Source organism: Lissotriton vulgaris, chromosome 10 (assembly GCF_964263255.1).
Source record: "Lissotriton vulgaris chromosome 10, aLisVul1.2, whole genome shotgun sequence".
Taxonomy (NCBI): Eukaryota; Metazoa; Chordata; class Amphibia; order Caudata; family Salamandridae; genus Lissotriton; species Lissotriton vulgaris.
Window position 1 is genome coordinate 36,955,137 of NC_141698.1, and position 21,228 is coordinate 36,976,364.

Here is a 21,228-nt window from a genome sequence, read left to right on the forward strand (position 1 = left end):
TTCTGGTCTTGTTCCCAGTTCAGGAGACCACCACTCTGGGGACCAGATATCAGCATTACCTCCCAGAATCATTACCTCACTCTTTTCTCCGTTGAGTTTGAGGCAATTTTGTTGCATCCATTGACTAACTTTTAGCATACATAGTTGGAATTTCTTGGCTGTTGCTTTGTTGTCTTTGTCTATGGAGATGACGATTTGTGTATCGTCGGCGTAGGATATTGGTGTAAAGCCATTTTCTCTTATTACTTCAGCAAGGGGGGCCACATATAAATTAAAGAGTGTTGGGCTTAATGAAGAGCCCTGAGGGACGCCGCATGGTACTTTAAAGGAGTCTGATTTTGCTTCTCCTGATTCAACTGTGAATTTTCTGTCCTTAAGGTAGGATGCGATGAGATTGCACGCGTGGTCGCTTGCTTCGGCTTCCCTAATGCGTTTTATCAGTATCTCGTGACTGACCGTATCGAAGGCCGCCGAGAGGTCTAATAGCACCAAGGCGGCCTTTTCCCCCATGTCTAGTATACTTCTAAGTTCTTCGGTGGCCGTGAGGAGGGCTGTTTCTGTTCCGTGCCCTTCCCGGAATCCGAATTGAGAGTGGTCAAGCCAATTGTTGTCCAGTAGGTACAGTGAGAACTGTTTGTTCAGCAGTTTCTCCAGCACTTTTGCGGCGAAAGGAATCCTAGCTATGGGTCTGTAATTGCTAGGGACTTCACTGTCCAGATGGGATTTTTTCAGTAGTGGCCTGATTGAAATAGTTTTCCAATCATTTGGAAATATGCTGGTGTTCAGAATTACTTCAAACAATTTTTGAAGTGCTGGGCCTATTTGTTCTGAACATATTTGCAATATCTTCGGTGGACATGGGTCTAGAGGACTGCCTGAGTTGGTTGTCATTATTTCTTTAGTAATTTGTTCCACTGTAGGTAAGGACCAATGAAATGATGGGGTGCCGGTGAGTTGGTTGTCTAGTTTTGTGTTATTTGTGGGGTTTTGAGTTATATGGTCTATCTAATTGTTTTTAAATAGTTCATATACTGAAGACACTTTATTTACGAAGAAGTGACCTAAAGTATTGCAGAAGTCAGATGACATATCCTCAGGATTATTATTTTCGATTTTGGCGAGTTTTTTGACTACTGCGAACAGATCTTTACTCGAGTTCTTAGATTCATTTATTTTGTGTACAAAGAATTTGCTTTTTTCTGCGATTATCATATTTTTATAGGTGGCCAGTTCATTTTTATAGTCTACCTTTAATTTGGGGTCATAGTGCGATCTCCACTTTTTCTCTGCTCTTCTGCAGGTTTGTTTTTGTGTTTTTAAAGCTTCCGAGTACCAGGGTTGTGAAGGTGACTTCCTTTTAAAGGTCGCTCTTTTCTGTGGTACTGAGCTCTGAATGGCTGTTTTTAACCAATCGTTGAATTGCGTGCAGGCTATATTGCTGTCACTTTCTAGCGTTGGAAATGAGGAGTTCATTACTTCTACTAATATTTGAGGGTCCACTTTTGACCAATCAGGATAAGTGACTCTCTTGGGAATTTTAGTTGGTTTTCCCAGGTCTTCTATAGTCTCTAGCTGGAAGGATACTAATTTATGATCAGTCCATGCGATCGGGTGGACTCCTACCTTTGTTAATTTTTGGCAGGATGTAAAGATGCCATCAAGTGTATGTCCTGCTACATGTGTATCTAGATGGACTTTTTGGTCTAGATCAAAATTAGCCATTGCCTCTTTAAAGGTGTTGATTCTGGGGTCTGTGGTTTTCTCCAAATGTAGATTGAAGTCTCCCAATATTGTATAGTCCTGGTTCATTACACAAGATTCAAGGAAAGGGCTTAATGATTCAATGAGCGTTTTTTTTGCATTTGGTGGTCTATAAATTAGTAGCCCATTGAAAGTGTAGTTGTTTGTAATCATAATTTGAAATGTCATGGTTTCACAGTCAGGGTGGCTACCTTTTTCAGAGCTCTTAATCCTGAGGCTTTCTTTAGCTATAATCGCTAATCCTCCTACCCGTTTCATTTTTCTATCTACTCTATATAATGAGTATTTTTCGGGTATTGCCAATGAGAGGTCGGCGTCAGATGCTTCATCCGCCCATGTTTCCGTTACAAACAATATATCGATTTCTTGGTTTTCGATTAAATAGGCGATATGGGTGTTGTGTTTTACCATTGATCTAGCGTTTATTAGCCCTGCCTTGATAGTGCACCTTTTAGTATTCTCTATATTGTTATTTACAGAGATCTTATTTGTGTTATTTATTGTGGCAAAATCAAATTTAAGAGGGCAGCAAGGACATTGCTTACCTTCTTTCTGCAGATCTATTGGTGAGCACGTTGCGGAGCATCTTAACGACATAATTTCTTGTGAAGTATATTTCCTAGGACCGATTTCTTTCTCCTTCTGAGCAGGGGTCTGGCCCGACGCCGCCACCCTCCACGCACTCAACACCGGCCGACATCCAGCCTACTACCAACCCACCCCGAAACGCACCCACTGAGCCTTCACCTGCCACGCCTGCTACTTCACCTGCACTCTGTCCTGCACCGCGCCAGCCAAAACAGCCGCCAACAACAACCACCTCAAGTGCATCCTGCTCAACACCCGCTCCATCCACAGGCACGCTGTCGAACTATGGGACCTCCTGGACAAAACGGCACCAGACGTTGTCTTCTTAATGGAAACCTGGATGAACGCCTCAGCACCCGACATCGCCATTGCCATCCCGGACGGCTACAAGATCATCCGGAGGGACCGCGTCAACCAGACCGGAGGAGGCATTGCCATCACCCACAGAAACACTACCAGCATCACGACCAACACCGACGCCACCCTCGCCACCGCAGAGCACCTGCACTTCCAGATTCACACCGACCCCAAGACCACCCTCAGAGGAACCCACATCTACAGACCCCCGGGACCACGCTCACCCTTCAGCAAGGCCATCGCAGACTTAATCAGCCCACTCGCCCTCGCCTCCCCGACTACATCCTCCTAGGAGACCTCAATTTCCACCTGGAGAACGACCAGGACAACAACACCACCGCCCTACTAGACAACCTCGCCAACCTCAGATTCAAGCAACTGGTCAACACCCCCACCCATTACGCCGGCCACACGCTCGACCCTGTCTTCTCCTCCAGCAACCACATCTCCTTCAGCCACACCACCAAGCTCCACTGGACCAACCACAGCTGCGTACACGTCAACTTCAGGAAAACAACGACCCACCACCGCCCTCTACAAACCCCCCGAAGATGCTGGAGCAAGATCACCACCGACCAACTCACCACCTCCTTGCGCCTAAACCCTCCTACCAACACCACGGACCCCAACAAAGGAGCCCGCAACCTCACACAGTGGATCACCGACTGCGCCAACACCCTTGCTCCACTGAAAAACCCTCCCAGCAACCTCAACAGCAAGAAAGCCTCGTGGTTCACCAACGATCTCAAAGACTCCAAGAAATCCTGCCGTGACCTTGAGAAAGCCTGGCGCCACAACCAGTCAACGGACAACATGACAGCCCTCAAGAACGCCACCCGCAAACACCACCTGCTGATCCACACCACCAAAAGGTCATCCTTCAGAGAACAACTGGACAACTACACCCACAACAGCAAGGAACTCTTCAACCTCGTGAAAGAGCTCTCCAATCCCAACGCCAATAACTACGACATCACGCCTTCTCAAGACCTCTGCAACTCTCGGCCACCTTTTTTCACCGTAAGATCGTCGACATACATGACCGCTTCGGCGCTCAGAACATGTACCCCATCACCGAACCTACACCCCCCCCCCCACCACCACCATGTGCGCCTGGACTCAGGTCAGCACGGAAGATACCACCCACACGATGAACACCATCCACTCGGGCTCCCCAGCCGATCCTTGCCCACATCACATCTTCAACAAAGCTGACTCCATCATCGCGCCCAAACTTCGGGATATCATCAACAACTCCTTCATATCCGCCACCTTCCCGGAGAGCTGGAAGCACGCAGAGATCAGCGCCCTCCTAAAGAAACCCACCGCAGACCCCTCTGACCTCAGGAACTTCCTCCCCATCTCGCTCCTCCCCTTCCCTGCAAAGGTCATCGAGAAAACCATCAACAAACAGCTGACAGCCTTCCTGGAGACGAATGGCTCCCTCCACCCATCGCAGTCCGGATTCGGGGCTAACCACAGCACGGAGACAGCCCTCATCGCGGCCACCGACGACATCCGGACCCTGCTGGACAACGGAGAAACCGCCGCCCTCATCCTGCGTGACCTTTCGGCTGCGTTCCACACGGTCTGCCACCGCACCCTGACAACCCGCCTCCGCCACGCCGGCATCCAAGGAAAGGCCCTGGAATGGATCACCTCCTTCCTCTCCGACAGAACCCAAAGAGTCCGTCTCCCGCCCTTCCTCGCAGAAGCCACCAAGATCATCTGCGGCGTACCTCAAGGCTCCCCGCTCAGCCCCACCCTCTTCAACATCTACATGACCCCTCTCGCACCGAGCACAACCTCAACATAATCTCCTATGACGACGGTACCCAACTGATCCTCTCCGTCACCAACGACTCCACCTCCGCCAGAGCCAGCTTCCAGGATGGAATGAAAGACATCGGACTGGATGAAGCTCAGCCGCCTGAAACTGAAATCAGACAAGACGGAAGTCCTCGGCCCATTCATCTCCGCCTGGGACGACTCCTGGTGGCCCCCTGCTCTGGGCCCCCCACCCAAGCCCACGGACGCAACCTGAGCTTCATCCTTGACTCTTCCCTCACGATGGCCAAGCAAGTTAACGCCGTTACCTCCTCCTGCTTTAACACTCTCCGCATGCTCAGTAAGATCTTCTGCTGGATCCCCACTGGAACCAGGAAAACGGTCATCCAGGCCCTCGTCACCAGCCGTCTGGACTACGGGAACGCACTCTACGCTGGGACCACCGCCAAACTACAGAAAAGACTCCAGCGCATCCAGAACGCCTCAGCACGACTCGTCTTGGACATCCCCCGACACAGCCACATCTCCGCCCACCTGAGGAACCTGCACTGGCTCCCCGCCAGCAAAAGGATCACAATCAGACTCCTCACCCACGCACACAAGGCTCTTCACGACTTGGGCCCCGAATACCTCAACAACCGCCTCACGTTCTACACGCCAACCCGCCAGTTCCGCTCCGCCAGCCTCGCCACCGTCCCACGGATCTGCAGAACCACCACCGGAGGAAGATCATTCACCTACCTGGCGGCCAAGACCAGGAACACCCTCCCCACCCACCTACGACTCACCCAGGGCCATCTCTCCTTCAGAAAGCAACTCAAGACCTGGCTTTTCGAGCAGTAGCAGCCCCCCTCCGCTCCCCCCGCCCCCCAGCGCCTTGTGACCCTAGCGGGTGAGTAGCACGCTTTACAAATTTTCTTGATTGATTGTTTTCTGTGTAGTAAACAGACATATTTTAAATATATGTACTTTGTGATTCTTTTTTTGTTTAATCTACACTACATGTTTAAACTGGTAAAATTAGCTGATTAACACTCCTTCTAGATAAACCCGAAGGCTGCTCTCCAAAGCTACCACTCTGAGAGCTTTCTGTGATTATCTAAGACCACTAAAATCACTGATAGGGCTGTCTGGATTAGTGCAAGGTGCACCACTTAAAGAATTGTGCACTATGAACTAAGCCAGCCTCCTAAAACGGACCCCCTACACCGGTCACAACGTCCACATCTCAAGCAGCTATAGCTACCAGACTTGCTTACGAAGTTCAGAGGCCAGATGGTTGACCCCAAACTCCCCTCTTTGAATTTGCATGCCTCCTGAGCTAGTGCAATATGGACAAGACAGGACCGCATGGACATTCTCAACGAGACTAAGCAGCTGTCTATCCATACAGCATATACATTCAAGTGGAAGAGATTTTGCATTTGGTGTACCTCCAAGAACGTAGACCCTACATCTTGCCAGGAAGAAGTCCTTCTACCCTTCCTCTGCTATTTGGCAAAATCTGGCTTGCAATTCTCTTCTGTAAAAGTTCACTTGGCAGCTCTTGCTGCTTACAGAAAATGTCCTTCACAAACCACCAATCCAAGATTTTTTGAAGACGGTCTTTCCTCCCATCAGGCATCTCTTCCCTCCCTGGGGGTTTATCATATTTCTTGCTCGTCTTGTGCCAGAACCTTTTGAACCCAACCAAAAAACATCCTTGCAGCATCTCTCCTGGAAAACAGATTTCCTTGTAGCAGTCACATCAGCTCGTAGGTTTAGTGAAATACAGGAATTTTGCTCTAATTAACCTTTCACAGTCTTCCACTCTAATAAGTTAGTTATGAGGACTCACCTAAAATTCCTTCCGAAGGGTATTTTAGATTTTCATGTCAATCAGACAATCACTTGTCCCGGGAAACATCCATTACAATGCAGTCATTACAACAACCTACCTTTACAACGCAACTATTACAGCGCAACTGCCTTTACAGTGCATGCCTTTACAGTGCATGCCTTTACAGTGCATGCCTTTACAGTGCATGCCATTACAGTGCATGCCATTACAGTGCATGCCATTACAGTGCATGCCATTACAGTGCATGCCATTACAACGCATGCCATTACAAAGTATTATAAGGTAAGTAATGGAGATTTTTTTAGTATTAGGGTGGGTATGGGTTTTGAGGTACATGGGAATAGCAAGTTTTACCCCTGCACCCCAACACTGTCCAACACTTTCCCTACTGTTGCACTCCTTGGAGTGGGAATAGTAATTTTTACTCCTACACTATCCAACACTTAGAAATGCTTATCCCTACACTATCCAACACTTACCCTACTAAAAGTATTATGCGTTGTAATGGTATGCGTTATAATGGAATGCGTAGTAATGGGTGGCGTTGTAATGGTAGTTTTTAAAAATGCGTTGTAATGGCATGCGTTGTAAAATCATGGAATGTAACGGTAGTTGCGATGTTAAGACTGCATTGTAAAAGCATGCTTTGTAATTGCATGCGTTGTAACGTCATATATTCCTTTTCCCACCGTCTTTCAGAAATCGTCAACACTGGCTGAGGGAACGCTTTATTCCCTATATGTAAGGCGGGTCTTTACATTTTATCTAGCTAAGATGCGCTACATCTGCAGATCGGACCAACACTTGGTCAATTATGGCACGATCTATCCAGGCTTAGTCACTCCCAAACAATCCATCTCCCAATGGAGTCTCCTGCATACCTTTGTTACCAGAAAGCCAACAAGTTTTTGTCAGATGGACCTAAGGCCCATCCTACTAGCGAAAAATCAGCTTTAATGAAAAATGCCCCTATTGCTGAAACTTGTAAAGCATCCACATGGAAATTTGTTCACACATTACCAAGGCACTTTTGTTTGGATTCAGATTCTAGAGGAGATGCTAGAGTAGGGCAAGCCTCCATCGGAAATGTATTTGCTTAATCCAGTCCTTTGTTCTTTTCATTACAATTGGTAGGGATGAGTTTGCTATTCAGTTCAAATGCTTTTGACTATTAATGGAGATCCCACACGAGAGAAGATATGGTTTCTTACCTGTAATCCCGGTTCTCTCTCTCTCTCTCTTGAATCTCCATTAAACTCATAAGCAACCCTCCCTCCTCCCCGGTGGACATAGCAGTGGAAATTATTGGACACTTCTCGTCAAAAATAACTGAGGCAACTGCTACATGCTGAGCATGATGGGACACTGGTGGTCTCTGGGTCCCTAAAAGGAACAGTCCTTATTTTAAACTTACATAATAGCAGCCTATGGGGCTACATTGTCTTACTAGCTTTCATCTTACTTTACAGAAAAGGGTTTGTTTAAGTGCTTTGAGCTGTTTCGTAAAACATTTTTCTCAAAGGATACCTTTATATATGGGTACTTAAACACCTTTTCCAAGAACAATCTGAAGAATTTCTCTACTGTAGCCAGTTTTCTAGGCTGCATATTATATTCTTTCTAAAGTGTTTCTGCAGACCTTCCTGATGAAAGGCGAACGTCTAACCTTAAGAATATATTCTGTGAAGAAGTGATCTGGGATGCCTGCATGTGGGCGATACTATTCAAATACTTATGGCTTTAATGAACGTTCCCCTAAGAGAGAACGGGGATTACAGGTAAGAAACCATACCTTTTTTCTCTGTTCAATTATGTAACTTGGAGTCTACCCCATTAACATTGTGAATACCATATGCTGGCAGTTATCTTGTTACATCCCACTTTTTGACATTCAAGATTATTGTTCTGTTCTTCAGAAACTGAGTTTATCTAAAATGAATGTCAAAACACCACAAGTCTGCATACAACCGGAAATCAACTTCTCACCAGAATTCGGCATACAGCCTCATGTCAGACTACAGCAATTGGGCCATTTCAACAAATCAGACATCAGTGAAAAGCAAGATGCAGAACTTGTACCCACAATAAAGCCTAAAAAAAAAGTATGTATCTTTTTTTTCTCTGCACACCTGCATCCTGCGTCTAGTATGCCATTGTTTCACAGTAGGGGCTAACTTGAAAACTTCTTTCTGATGAATAGGTTTGTAGCATGTGTAGCTGTAGATCAAGTGCTTTGCACACTCCTTATAAACACTGTTGGGCACGTACTTTGCCCGTTATTTTTCTTTGAAGCATGTTTGATTTTAATGTAACTTGTGATCCCTCCCAAAAACTCACAATGCACCAGAATAAAGACCTCAACAGAGATTGTTTATTTCCTCCATCGGGTTACATCATAGTTTTGGACCCCAGGTCCGTTTAGCTGCAATCAACGTTTATTCCACTACAGGGTCCAGAATTGCCTATTACAACATCAAAAGAACCACCACTACTGATGACCAGCCAAATTTGCCCAGGACGGGAAGACTGCTCTCAGCACAAGTCTGTATGAGAATAACTGGAGGATGTTTGGAGAACAAGCCCTTCCAGTTGTGTCCCAGTTCCCAATGTGTGACATTGACCAGGTTTGCAACTTGTGCTTGCTAAAATATATATGCTTGGCCTGCCAGGTCTTGAGTGTATCAACTGGATCGAAGACCTGAAAGCCTATCCTTGAGAACTTCAGACTATGATGAGGAACAGTCTTCGGGGGTCCCAATCGAACCTTTTCCGGGGACACTGACGGAAACAAAGTCACTGTCACTTCATGCTCCGAGATTATGCAGAAGAGACATGGACAGTGTGCTCTGGCCAGTGTTTGAGACTGCTTGTCACCAAGAATCTGTTTATATTCCAGAGAAGCCTCGAGCTAAAGGCTGTGTTCCTCAAAGCCATGACATGCTACCTAGACCAAGGCCCTAAAGCCTTTTCCTTTGGCACCATAGTCGGCACCAAAACTCACCTTTATCACGGCATCAATGCTGCAGTCCTACCTGTCAGAAGTTGTAAGTCCAGACGATTCAGCAGTGTACCATTCTGCCATTCAAAGATCAGCAGACTACCACAGTGTCAGACTGCACATCCTAGAGAAAGAGGTTGTTTTCCTGGTAGAAACATTACAAATGACTGAGAAATCTGTGCAATTATTGTCCATGATTATGAGCATTACTGAATGCACTGCAGAACACTTTAAGGAACCGGTCAAGACTAGGGAGGTCACTCCTAGATTAGTCAAGAAATAAGAGCTGGTGCCTGAAGACCTGATTTACATTAGGGTTCATGTACCACTGGACTGCTTGGTAGTACCTACTACCAGGGAAACGATATCCAACCAGAGTACACAATATTCATTACAACCCAATAAAGGAAGCCACAAGGTTGACCCAGCTGCAAAGTATGTTGTACCGGGACCATCGTAGCGTCAGACTGCACGTCCTAGAGAAAGATGTTGTCTTCCTGGTAGCAACAGTTTCCAAAACTGAGATCTGTGCAATTCTTGTCCATGTTTAGGAGCATGACTAAATACACTACAGAACATTTTAAGGAACCTCTCACGGCCAGGGAAGTCACTCCGAGATTAGTATAGAAATATAAGCTGGTGCCTGAAGTCCCACTTTACATTCTAAACTTGTAAACTTGGGGATTTATAGAGCGCAATTGTTGCCCGAGGGCGTCCAAGCGATGGGATAGCCGTGACCTACAGAGAACAAGGAGGGAGGAATAGCAGTTAGCAAGCGGATGTGAATAAGTAAGTCTTCAGTTGCTTGCGGAACATAGTGAGGTTCTGAGTGGCTCTGAGATGGAGTGGCAGAGTGTTCCAAGCCTTGGAAGCGTTGTAAGTGAACGTCCTTCCGCCGGTTCTAGCTCTTTTTATTCTTGGAACCACTGCTAAGAGTCTGGCTGGAACGAAGACTTCGATTTGGGATGTAGTGGGTGACCAGATCACGGGCGATGATGGGTCCCATGTCCCAGAAGGCTTGATGGGCTATGCAAAGCGCTTTGAACAGAACTCTCTGCCGAACCGGTAGCCAGTGAAGGCTAGTCAGTCCGGTCCTCACTGAGTGTCTGCGAGGGATTTTGAGTAGAAGGCGAGCTGCACAGTTCTGTACAGTCTGTAGCCTGCGAAGGGTGTATCCTGGTGCGCCCAGATAAAGTACGTTGTTAAAATCAAGGCGTGAGTGAATGAGACCTTGAATGGCTGCCTGTTTGGCTTCCATAGGAAGAAGAGGAAAAATTTTATTTAGCACTCTCATAATGCCAAAACAGGTGGCTGAAAGTTTTGTGCCTTGGACATTGAAAGATAGAGAACTGTCCAGCCACACTCCGAGGCTTTTGATGGTGGTTTTTGGGGTTGGGGGGAGTCCTAGGCATGGTGGCCATAGGGAGGGGGGGGGGAAGTGTCTGCTCTGAGGGTCCCAAGAGCATCAGCTCAGTTTTGTCTCCGTTCAGTTTCAGGGATGATGACGACATCCAGTTCCTCACTTCCTCCAGGCATTCTCTAAGCCCGCCTGGCGCAGTTCGGGATGCCTCCTGCGCCAGTGAGACCACCAGCTGCGTGTCGTCCGCATATGAGATGATCTTGACTCCAAATGGGCGGACGACACTAGCCAGCGGTCTCATATATAGGTTGAATAGAGCAGGGCTCAGAGAGGAGCCCTGAGGAACTTCACAATTTAGAGGTCTGCTGGAGGAAACGGAGTCGCCATCAAAAACCCTGAAAGATCTGTTCCCCAGAAAGGATTCAAACCATGCCCAGGCTTTATCCTTAATCCCCACACAGGACAGGCGGCTCAGTAAGGTGACATGACTGACCGTGTCAAATGCCGCGCTTAGATCAAGGAGGATCACTGCCACTGATCCTCCCTGATCCAGGATTTTCCTCGTTTCCTCTATGACCATGAGGAGGGCGGTCTCTGTTCATTAGGGTTCATGTACCACTGGACTACTTGGTTGTACATACTATCTGAAAGAGACACGTTAGTGATATATTCCTTACCTTAGAATATCCCCAGGCGGCAGACTGGATCCGGAAATGTTTTGCGTAGCAATACACCTGCACATCGGTAGGCGGATTCGCGTCCGTCGTCGGCGTCGTTAGCGCCGGAATTACGTCGTCGGAGTACTTAGACGCCGCCCATGCGCGCTGACGTCAGTTCTTCTTTTTTCCGCGCCAGCTAGCGCACATACAGAGAAGCTCTACCCCTAGTCATTTTTTGACTAAACTTTTTGATCTTTTTGCTCATTTCTTTCCTCGAGTCTTTGACTCTATCGGTGCCGGTAGGGGTTCCCGGGTTCAAACCCTGTTCGAAGTGCGACCGACTGATGTCGGTAACGGATCCCCATCGCCGGTGCCTGAAGTGTTTAGGCCCGACCACGACGACCGCACCTGCTCCGACTGCGGGGCCCTGACGTCCAAAGCTAGGCGGGAGCGGTCCCGCAAGCAACTCGAGCTCCGGCAGTCGGCCCGCGCCGTTCCAGGTCCCGGTCCCATGGGAGGTCGAGAGACCGGTCGCGGGGTTGGAGTCATCGCAGCCCCGGGAGTGGACATCGGTCGTCAGGATCCAAGTCCTCCGGTAAGAGGCATGAGAGGCCAGAGAGACGTCATTGTTCCTCCGACCCACCCCGACGCTCGCACGATGCGATCAGGGGTTCGGTCGACACCGCCCACGCGGTTCCGAGGGAGTCGCAAGCGTCGCCGCCTGACCCACCCTTTCGGTTCCCTGGACACAGCGCGACGCCGAAGGAGATCGAGCGGTACCTCATGGCCATGAGGTCCCTCCCTCCTCAGTCGGGTTCCGTGGCCCCTCTGGGCCCAATGGTTCCGTCTGGAGGCCCTAGCGGGTCGGGTGCTTCGGCCCCGACGCCGCCGGGTGCTTCGGCCCAGGCGTCGCAGGACCTCACCGGATCCGCTTCCGGATCCGGGTCGTCGCCGGTCGACCTCACCGGCGCCGGGCCCACGGGTGTCTCCCCCGGCGCCCACTGTGGACGCCGTCCCCAATGTTCCCTTCGGTCCGACTCTGGCGCCGGAACGGCGCTGCTTCCGACGGCCTTTGAAGATTTTTATTTCCATGAGGAGGCCCCGTCTGTTAATCCTGTTTTACAGGAGACTGGTGACGAGGGAAATTGGGAGGGGTCTGAGGACCCTCTGGCACTGGAGTGCCAGTCTCACAGGACTGGACATTTGAGCTTGGGGAGGCCAGTGGTATTGACACTTCGCCAGACACTGGATTTGTCTCCCCTCCAACAGTGGCTTCGGAGGTGGGGTCTACTTACAGTGTAGTGTTGACGAGGGAGGCCAAGGCCTTAAACCTTGAGCTCCCCGTCGCGGCTGTGAGGACTAACCACCTCACTGAGGTCCTCAAACCGCAGACAAGCTCCAGCGAGCCTCTGCTGCCGTTCAATGAGGCCTTGTGTGATATTCTTGTGGGCACTTGGTCCAAGCCCGCCACAGGTCCGCCTGTGGATAGGAACGTGGCCAGACGCTACCGCCCGGCCCCGGGCGACCCTTGTTTTTTGTTCACCCATCCCACCCCTGAGAGCCTGGTTATCCAGGCCTCCACTTCCCAGACCGCATTCCCGTCGGCTCCGCCCGATCGGGAATCCAAGAGATATGAACAGTTCGGGAAGAAAGTGTTCTCGTCCCTAAGCTTAGGGCTGCGGTCTGTCAATACCGCCTGTCTCTTGGGCCGCTACACCCACACCCTGTGGGACGCGGTCGCGGAGGTGCTGCCCGAATGTCCGGCGGAGGTCCGGGCTAAACTCGCCCGAACCCTCGTGGAGGGCCGAGATGCAGCGCGATATTCCTTCCGGTGTGGGCTGGATACCAAGGACTCACTGGGCAGGGCGATGGCAACGACAGTGGCGGTTCGACGCCACGCCTGGTTGAGGCCCGCCAACTTTTCGGCCGATGTCTAGACCGCACTTCTGGACATGCCGTTCGATGGCAGTCGCCTCTTTGGGGACAAGGCAGACCATGCGCTTGAGCGTTTTAAGGACTCCCGGGCTACGGCCAAGTCCTTGGGCTTCTCGGCCACACGCCAGCAGTCGGGTGCCTTTCGCTAATTTCGTGGCCAAGGAAGGGGCGCCCCCACACGTGCTGCAGCCACGCACCGCCGAATGTTCAACAGCACGGTGGTGGCCGTGGAAACCGTGGTGGCGGCGGTCGGGGACAACGGCGAGGCCAGTCCACACCTCCCTCCGCAGCACCTGCCTCAAAACCTTCCGAGTTTTCAGGCCCATGTGACGCCAGTGGGAGGCAGGGTTCGCCATCACCTCTCCCACTGGCGCACTGTCATGTCGGACAGCTGGGTGCTGCAGATCGTCCGAAGGGGCTACTCCCTCCCCTTCGAGGCGACCCCTCCAGCCATGCCACCGCAATTCCACCGCGTGTCGGGGGATCACTTGCAACTTCTGCAAGAGGAAGTCACGGCCCTCTTGGCCAAGGGGGCCATCGAGTGCGTTCCTGGGCCAGAAGTAGGGTGTGGTTGTTACTCCCACTACTTTCTGGTACCCAAGAAGGGCAAAGGTGGCCTACGCCCTATCTTGGACCTACGGAACGTCAACGGCTTCCTCCGGAAGGAGAAGTTCAAGGTGCTGACTTTGGCTCGGGTCTTAGCTGCCCTGGACCCTGGAGACTGGCTGGTAGCGTTGGACTTGCAGGATGCTTATTTTCACATCCCCGTCCTGCCGTCCCACCGGCGTTACCTGTGGTTCACGGTAGGCCACAAACACTTTCAGTTTACCGTGCTCCCCTTCGGCCTTACAAGCGCCCCACGGGTGTTCACGAAGGTGATAGCGGCGGTTGCAGCTCATCTGCACAGGTTAGGGGTGCCAGTCTTCCCCTACCTCGACGACTGGTTGTTGAAGGTGGGCTCGCCCCCAGACAGTCGTCAGCCACCTCCAGACTACGGCCGACCTCCTGCACTTGCTGGGGTTCTCCATCAACGTGCCAAAGTCGCACCTGTGTCCCTCTCAGAACCTCCTCTTCATCGGAGCGGTTCTCGACTCGCGCAGTTTCGGGTTTACCCACCCGAATAGCGGGTCCGGGATATTCAGGCTCTGATTCCAATCTTTCAGCCTTTATCCCGAGTCTAGGTCAGGTTGACGCTGCGGCTGATGGGGCTGATGGCCTCCTGCATCCTTCTGGTGCATCACGCCCGGTGGCGGATGCGGGCTCTGCAGTGGGACCTGAAGTTTCAGTGGGCCCAGCATCAGGGCAACTTGTCCGATTATGTCTTGATCTCGGAGGGCACTGCGAAGAAGCTGCAGTGGTGGCTCACGGACCGCAATTGGGTCCATGGCAGATCCCTCTCCCTACCCCACCCGGAGCACGTGGTTGTGACGGACGCGTCCCTCCAGGGCTGGGGAGGCCACATGGGAGAGGCGGAGATCAGAGGCCTCTGGTCTCTGGCGGAGTCCCGGCTCCATATCAACCTTTTTGGAGCTGCGGGCGATCCGACTAGCACTGAAGGCATTCCTCCCCTCTGTCCGGGGGAGTGTAGTGCAGGTGTTCACGGACAACACCACCTCCATGTAGTACTGCAACAAACAGGGCGGGGTGGGGTCGTGGACCCTATGCCAGGAGGCTCTGCGCCTCTGGCAGTGGCTGGAACATCAGGGCGTGACCCTGGTGGTTCAACACCTGGCAGGCTCTGAATGCCAGGGCGGACAAACTCAGCCGTCGGTATATGATGGATCACGAATGGGGTCTGAACTCGGACGTGGCGCAAGGCCTCTTTCGGCAATGGGGAGAACCTTGGTTAGATCTATTCGCCACAGAAGAGAACGCGCAATGTCATCAGTTCTGCGCGTTGGAATTTCCAAGGCGGCACTCGCTCGGAGACGCTTTTCATCACAAGTGGAGTTGCGGTCTATTGTACGCCTTTCCGTCTATACCACTTCAGCCCAGAGTGCTGAAGATCAGGCGCGACCGGGCCCAGGTTATTCTTGTGGCTCCGGACTGGGCACGAAGATACTGGTATCCCGAGCTACTCAGCATGTCAGTCGATCCCCCGATTCGTCTGCCTCTTCGGGAGGACCTTCTGTCGCAGCAGCAGGGGACGGTTCTGCACCCGAACCTGTCCAGTCTCCACCTACAAGCTTGGAGATTGAGCGGCAGCAGTTGAGCCATTTGACTTGCCTCCCGAAGTCTGTGATATCATTCTGGCAGCCAGGCGTCCCTCCACAAAGTCAGTATACGCCTGCAGGTGGAACAGATTTGTGGCATGGTGCACAGCAAAGGCTGTGGACCCACTCTCTGCACCCCTTTCTGAGGTTCTCCTCTTTCTTCTTTCTCTTGCCCGGCAGGGCTCTGCTCTAGCCACTCTCAAGGGGTACCTTTCTGCCCTTTCCGCCTTCTTACGGCTACCTGATCAGCCTTCCTTATTCAAGGCCCCCATTGTAAATAGGTTTTTGAAGGGCATCCCACACATGTTCCCTCCTGTTCCCTTCGTGATGCCCCAGTGGGACTTGAATCTTGTACTTACTTACCTAATGTGTGCTCCCTTTGAGCCGCTCCATAACTGTCCTCTCCGTCTAATTACTTTGAAGACTGCTTTCCTGGTGGCCATCACCTCTGCCAGGAGAGTGAGTGAGCTCCAGGCTCTTTCTTCTACACCTCCTTTCCTCTCTCTCCATCCGGACAAGGTTGTGTTTGCGGACGAGACCCTCATTCCTGCCCAAGGTTGTCACTGCCTTCCACATCGGGCAGTCCATTACCTTGCCCACCTTCTTTCCGCCTCCGCATCCTTCGAAAGAGGAAGAGAGGCTCCAACGTCTGGACCCAAAACGTGCGCTCTCTTATTATCTAGATCGCACACGCCAGTTCCGGGTGGATGACCAACTCTTTGTTAGTTACGTGGGCGCTAAGAAGGTAAAGGCGGTGCACAAGAGGACCATCTCGCGGTGGATCATCTTGTGTATCCAGGCATGTTACTCCATTGCCAAAAAGGAGCCCCCTGTTGGATTGCGGGCTCATTCTACTCGGACCACGGCGACTACAACTGCCTTGGGCCGAGGAGTGCCCTTGCAGGACATTTGCCAGGCAGCTACGTGGGCCTCGCTGCACACGTTTGCAAGATACTACTGCCTGGACAGCCAAGTCCGGAGGGATGGCTTCTTTGGCCGTTCCGTCCTCCAGGACTTTCTGGTGTGATTATTGGTTCGCAGACGCACCACTGGGGTTGGTATTGCTGGGGTATCTATTCTAAGGTAAAGAATCTATCACTAACGTGTCTCTTTCAGATGCACAAGTTACTACTTGTGTAACAATATATCTGTAAGAGACATTAGTTAGTGATAGATTCCTTACCGATCCACCCATCCTCCCCGTTCTGCGAACCGATATCTAGGGTTAAGGTCATCCCCTTTCAGGGCCCTAGTTTCATGGCACCAGTGTTGGTTCTATCATGGCTCTGCGTATCTGGCGCGGAAAAGCTGTGTATCAGAACTGACGTCATCGCGAATGGGCGGCGTCTAAGTACTCCGACGACGTCATTCCGGCGCTAACGACGACGGCTGCGGAGCCGCGGACGACGCCTACCGACGCGCAGGGTTATTGCTACGCAAAAACTTTCCGGATCCAGTCTGACGCCTGGGGATATTCTAAGGTAAGGAATCTATCACTAACTAATGTCGCTTACAGATATATCGTTTCACAAGTAGTAACTTGTGCAATAGGAAAAGGGCATCGAACCAGGGTATAAGAGATTCATCACGACCAGATAAAGAAAGCCACAAGGTTTACACATTTGGAAAGTATGATGAAGAGGGAGAAGCAACACAGTAGCCTTTAGACATCTCTGTGGTTCCCCGCTCCAGTTATGACTGATCCCGTTCGGAGGAGATGGAACAAGTAGACCAGCATCTTCGTGAGTCCTACAGTAAACACAGAGGAGGGTGAGCGTCAAATTATTTCCAATGCCAACATTAGATGGGCATTCGATGTGGCAGATTCATCTTTAAGGGAAATTAACACAACCATCTTCCTTAAAATAACTACATTGTTGTGAAGTTCTGTTTCTGTCCTGAGGCATGGCAGCACATCATCAATGTCTCTTTTGACGGCGAACACCTGTTTAGGCCTCAAGTTGACACCATGATTGAAAAAATTAAAAAGGACTTAGCATAGCCATGGTTAGGTATGATGGCCTTGTGGATTTTGACAGTGTCCGTATATGTTCACTTCAGAAGTGTTGGACCAGGCCAAGCAATGGCCATAAGCTACCGGTCAGTGGGAAGATCTGTTCTCTCGTAGGGGATTTCCATGTATAGTCATAAACGTTGAATAGAAAAATGTAAGTAGCCTAGGAAAACACATAGGGCCAAACCATACACTAAAATAGTGGGATGTGAGGTAAGTACCAAAACAGGACTAGTAACCAAGGAGGGAGGACCCGAGGGGAAACACGGAACCACCCAAGGTCAGTAGCCAGGGACCCCAACGTGCCTGGGTACAGAGTGGTTACACCAGGTCAAACGTCTATAGGATAACACAGGGTATGTCACAGTTGGAATTTTATAGTTCTAGGACCCTTCCCAAAAGATCCCAAAGTACCCACTTGGATCAAGGACGTTTGGAGAGTCACCCCACCCATGGATACCCCAGGAAGCAGGATACCTACACCAGGGAGCCCAGATGCATTGGGGTGAAGTTGTGTCGGAACCGCCCGTAGAGGCCAATGGAGTTTCATGGAAGATCCGCAGCTACAGCTTCTCGTGGACCAGGCAGGTGGAACCAGGACGTGGAATCCAGACAAGAAGAACCTGAAAGCAGAATGGACAGAGTCCTAACCACCTAGAGGTGACCAGATGACACAGGAGCAAAATACCAGCTCTGGATGGATGTTCTTGCTGTAGCACGGTGAGGATGAAGCAGCAGCTGTGGAGCCCAGGCAACAATGCAGGAGCACAGGAGCCTTCCATGAGCTGTCCCACGCCAGTCGATGAGTGCAGGAAGGGCAGCGGCCAGCAGGACCGCCAAGACCACCAACAAGCCTTGGCAAATGCAAAAAACTATTAGCAGGAGAAGATGCTGTGTTGCAGACCAGCATGGTCTGTAGGGCTAACCCAACAGGGGTAAGTCAGGGCTGACTCTCAGCACACAGGAGAGCTAGCAAACCGGTCGCCATAGAGGTGCCTGCTGATGCAGGAAAGTGACTCCTTCACTCCAAGGGAGATTCCTTCTAGCTGGGATGCAGGCTGAGTCCTTGGTGACTCAAAAGATGCACGTCCATGGACTTGTAGAACATGAAGAAACACAGAGACCAAGATGCAGCAGGCGAAGCAGTCTTGTCTTTTGTCCTGAGATGAAGAACAGCAGGGTTCCAGTTTCCACCAATTGAAGAGTCTTTGAACAGTCTTCAGAACACAGGTATTTGGTTCTTGAAGTCTGGCCGTATCTAAGACACACCTTCAGGGGAGCCCTTGAGTAACCCTAGAAGGGGCGAAGGACCTCTTTTCTGGTGACTCACCTGTCAGAAGGTGTCTGGGACACTACTTGGCTGTTCTCGCCAGTCAGATGCTCCCAAGGGCCAAAATTCAACATGGCAGAATCACGTGGCCACCTAGAGTAGCTCTGGGCACCTCCCTAGTGAGGAGCTGGATAGTGTGGACACTCCCCTGTCCTCTGTGTGGTTTTGTGTAAGAGCAGGAGACTTAGTTCAACATCGAGCAAGCACTGCAGATCAGCTTCGAGGTCAGAACTTTTGACATTGAGAACTGCCCTGTCGACCTACAGGTATCTCTTGACATTGAGGAGTCCATCGCCTATGAGGCCATGAAGACGGTTGTCGTAAAGGCACAGTTAAAGTTTGATTTCGAAGCACACTGAAACGCGAAGGCACCATTGGTGATCTCCGTCTACAAGCAGGTAGAGGTCGGTCGACGTCGAGAACTCTCAACATTATCTAGGCTACAGGAGGCAGGAACAAAGAGAAGACTCCTCTATTTTAGATTTGGAGTACTCTAGAGAATATTCCCCTTCTTCAGGGGTCCAACTATCTACACCATCACCAGCTGCTACTCCTCTGCCTCCTCCTCTTCTTCTGCCACGTCCACCTCCATGGCCTCCAACAACACCTCCTCCACCACCTCTTCAAGCACCACTGGCACTGGTCACTCCAAGACCCAGATCTCGTTCCAACTCGCGCCATCATTCTTGATGCCATCTTCGCTGCCCAAGGCACACTTCTACATCTTTTAGGCACCCCCACCATCATAATCATTCACGTTCTCTGTCAAAACATCATATGGACATGTCCACCACTTGTACTGGAATATACTCCCCAACACTTTCAGACTCTCCTCCTCCACGTATATCAACAGTGGATGATGTCATCTCATTTCAAGAGGTCCTCGTAAGTGGAGCAACACAAATTAAAAATCCCTTTGTCAACATCAGTTACTTTTTTAAACTCTAGAAAATAGTTCCGCATCAAGACCTTTGCTTCCTTTGGTACCAGGTCTCTGTGAGCCTGCTATGGACCTCTTCCTGACACCAGCCTCTGTTAAGCCAGCGCCATCCAGGCTTCAAAAGAAATACCACCCTACAGAGCAGGATTTTGCTGTCCTGCGAACAGATCGTACACCAGACTCAGTGATTGTGATAGCAGCAAAAAAGCAACTTGCGACTTCTCCCACTTCTACAGTACCTTCTGATGAGGAAAGTCAGAAGTTGGACTCTGTGGGTTAAAAATTGTTTGGTACAGCAGCAACCAACATTAAAGCAGCCAGAACCACTATTCTTCTAGGCAGATACGGCAATGCACAGTGGGAATCCATGAACCAGTTTGCAGAACATTTTCCACGAGATAAGAGGGAATAATACGTCATGGAAATCCTGAATTGAAGGATTACTGGTCTCAAATAAGGTTATTAGTGCTGCAGCAAACTCTTCCCTTATAGCAGCTTATGAGTATTGCCATGGCTTCGCTCTTCGTATGCACTCTTGCTCCACCTTACATCCCTCAAGCCAGAATGGCAGCAAAGAATTTTAAACCTGCCATTTTCTGGTCCCAGTCTTATTTGGACGTGTTGGACTTGGCCCTTCTGGCAGGTTCACCCCTAAACTTTTTGCTTGTTGAATGTGAATTGGTGGTAGTGATTTTTGGTTTCTGCGCACTTTCACTGTGGCCCAGTGGAAAGTGCGTGCGCACTCTGAGTGCGTGGGGTAAGGTTGGCCTGCCCTCCCATAGAAATGCATGGGGAATGTCGGTGTCCCTGGTAGTTCCTGATGCGTGAGGTGTGCATGCTCGAATTTGGTATGTGCGAACTCGTGAGAGTGAATGCTTCGCAATGATGTATGTGGCATGAGTGTGTCTTGTACGGAAGTGCCACTTCTAGACATGGCTGTGTATGTGCTGTGAAGGTGCTGGCGTGTGATTGGCTGGAGCTGGCTGGGATGCCAGGCTCCATGAGTCATGATGGGTCTGCCCGGTGGTGAGTGTGGAAATTAGCATGCTGATGGCTGGGGAGGAGTGTACCTGTGTCCTGAATGAGGCTGGATTTTCCCCAGACAATGCTGGCTCCGCCCCCTGTGGTGCGACTGATGACCCTAGCCCTGCCAGTGAATAGAGTGAGGTGATGAGCACATCAAGGGTGCTCCAAAACCAGCTGCGACTGGTTTCTCCCCCACCCTGCACCTACAGACAAAGGAATGTGGTGTATAAAAATGGGGCTGTGTCCCCACACAAACTGTTCTCTTCCAGGATCTTGCCTGAGGGGGGCTGCTGCTGTTGCTGGGCCAGAGGACCGCCACTTGGACTGCCTCCCTGCCTGGAGGACCAGTGAGCTGGCTCTGGGCCCAGCCTTGCCCCCTGCCTACCTGAAAGACTTCATTGCTGGACTTTTTGGTTCTC

The 21,228-nt window shown here is 50.6% G+C and overlaps 1 protein-coding gene across 23 annotated transcripts in view; it reads left to right on the forward strand.

Moving 5' to 3' along the window:
- LOC147684447 (uncharacterized) overlaps positions 1–21,228 on the forward strand; it is a 1,151,265-nt gene that overhangs the window by 465,598 nt on the left and 664,439 nt on the right. For 20 of the 23 annotated variants that reach the window (XM_086940390.1, XM_086940377.1, XM_086940386.1 and 17 more), the window contains one exon: positions 8,251–8,436. The exons of the other annotated variants lie outside the window; for them this stretch is intronic. In XM_086940390.1, coding sequence (XP_086796516.1) covers positions 8,251–8,436 — 186 coding nt within the window. The remainder of the gene's footprint in view (positions 1–8,250; positions 8,437–21,228) is intronic. 23 annotated transcript variants of the gene reach the window in all.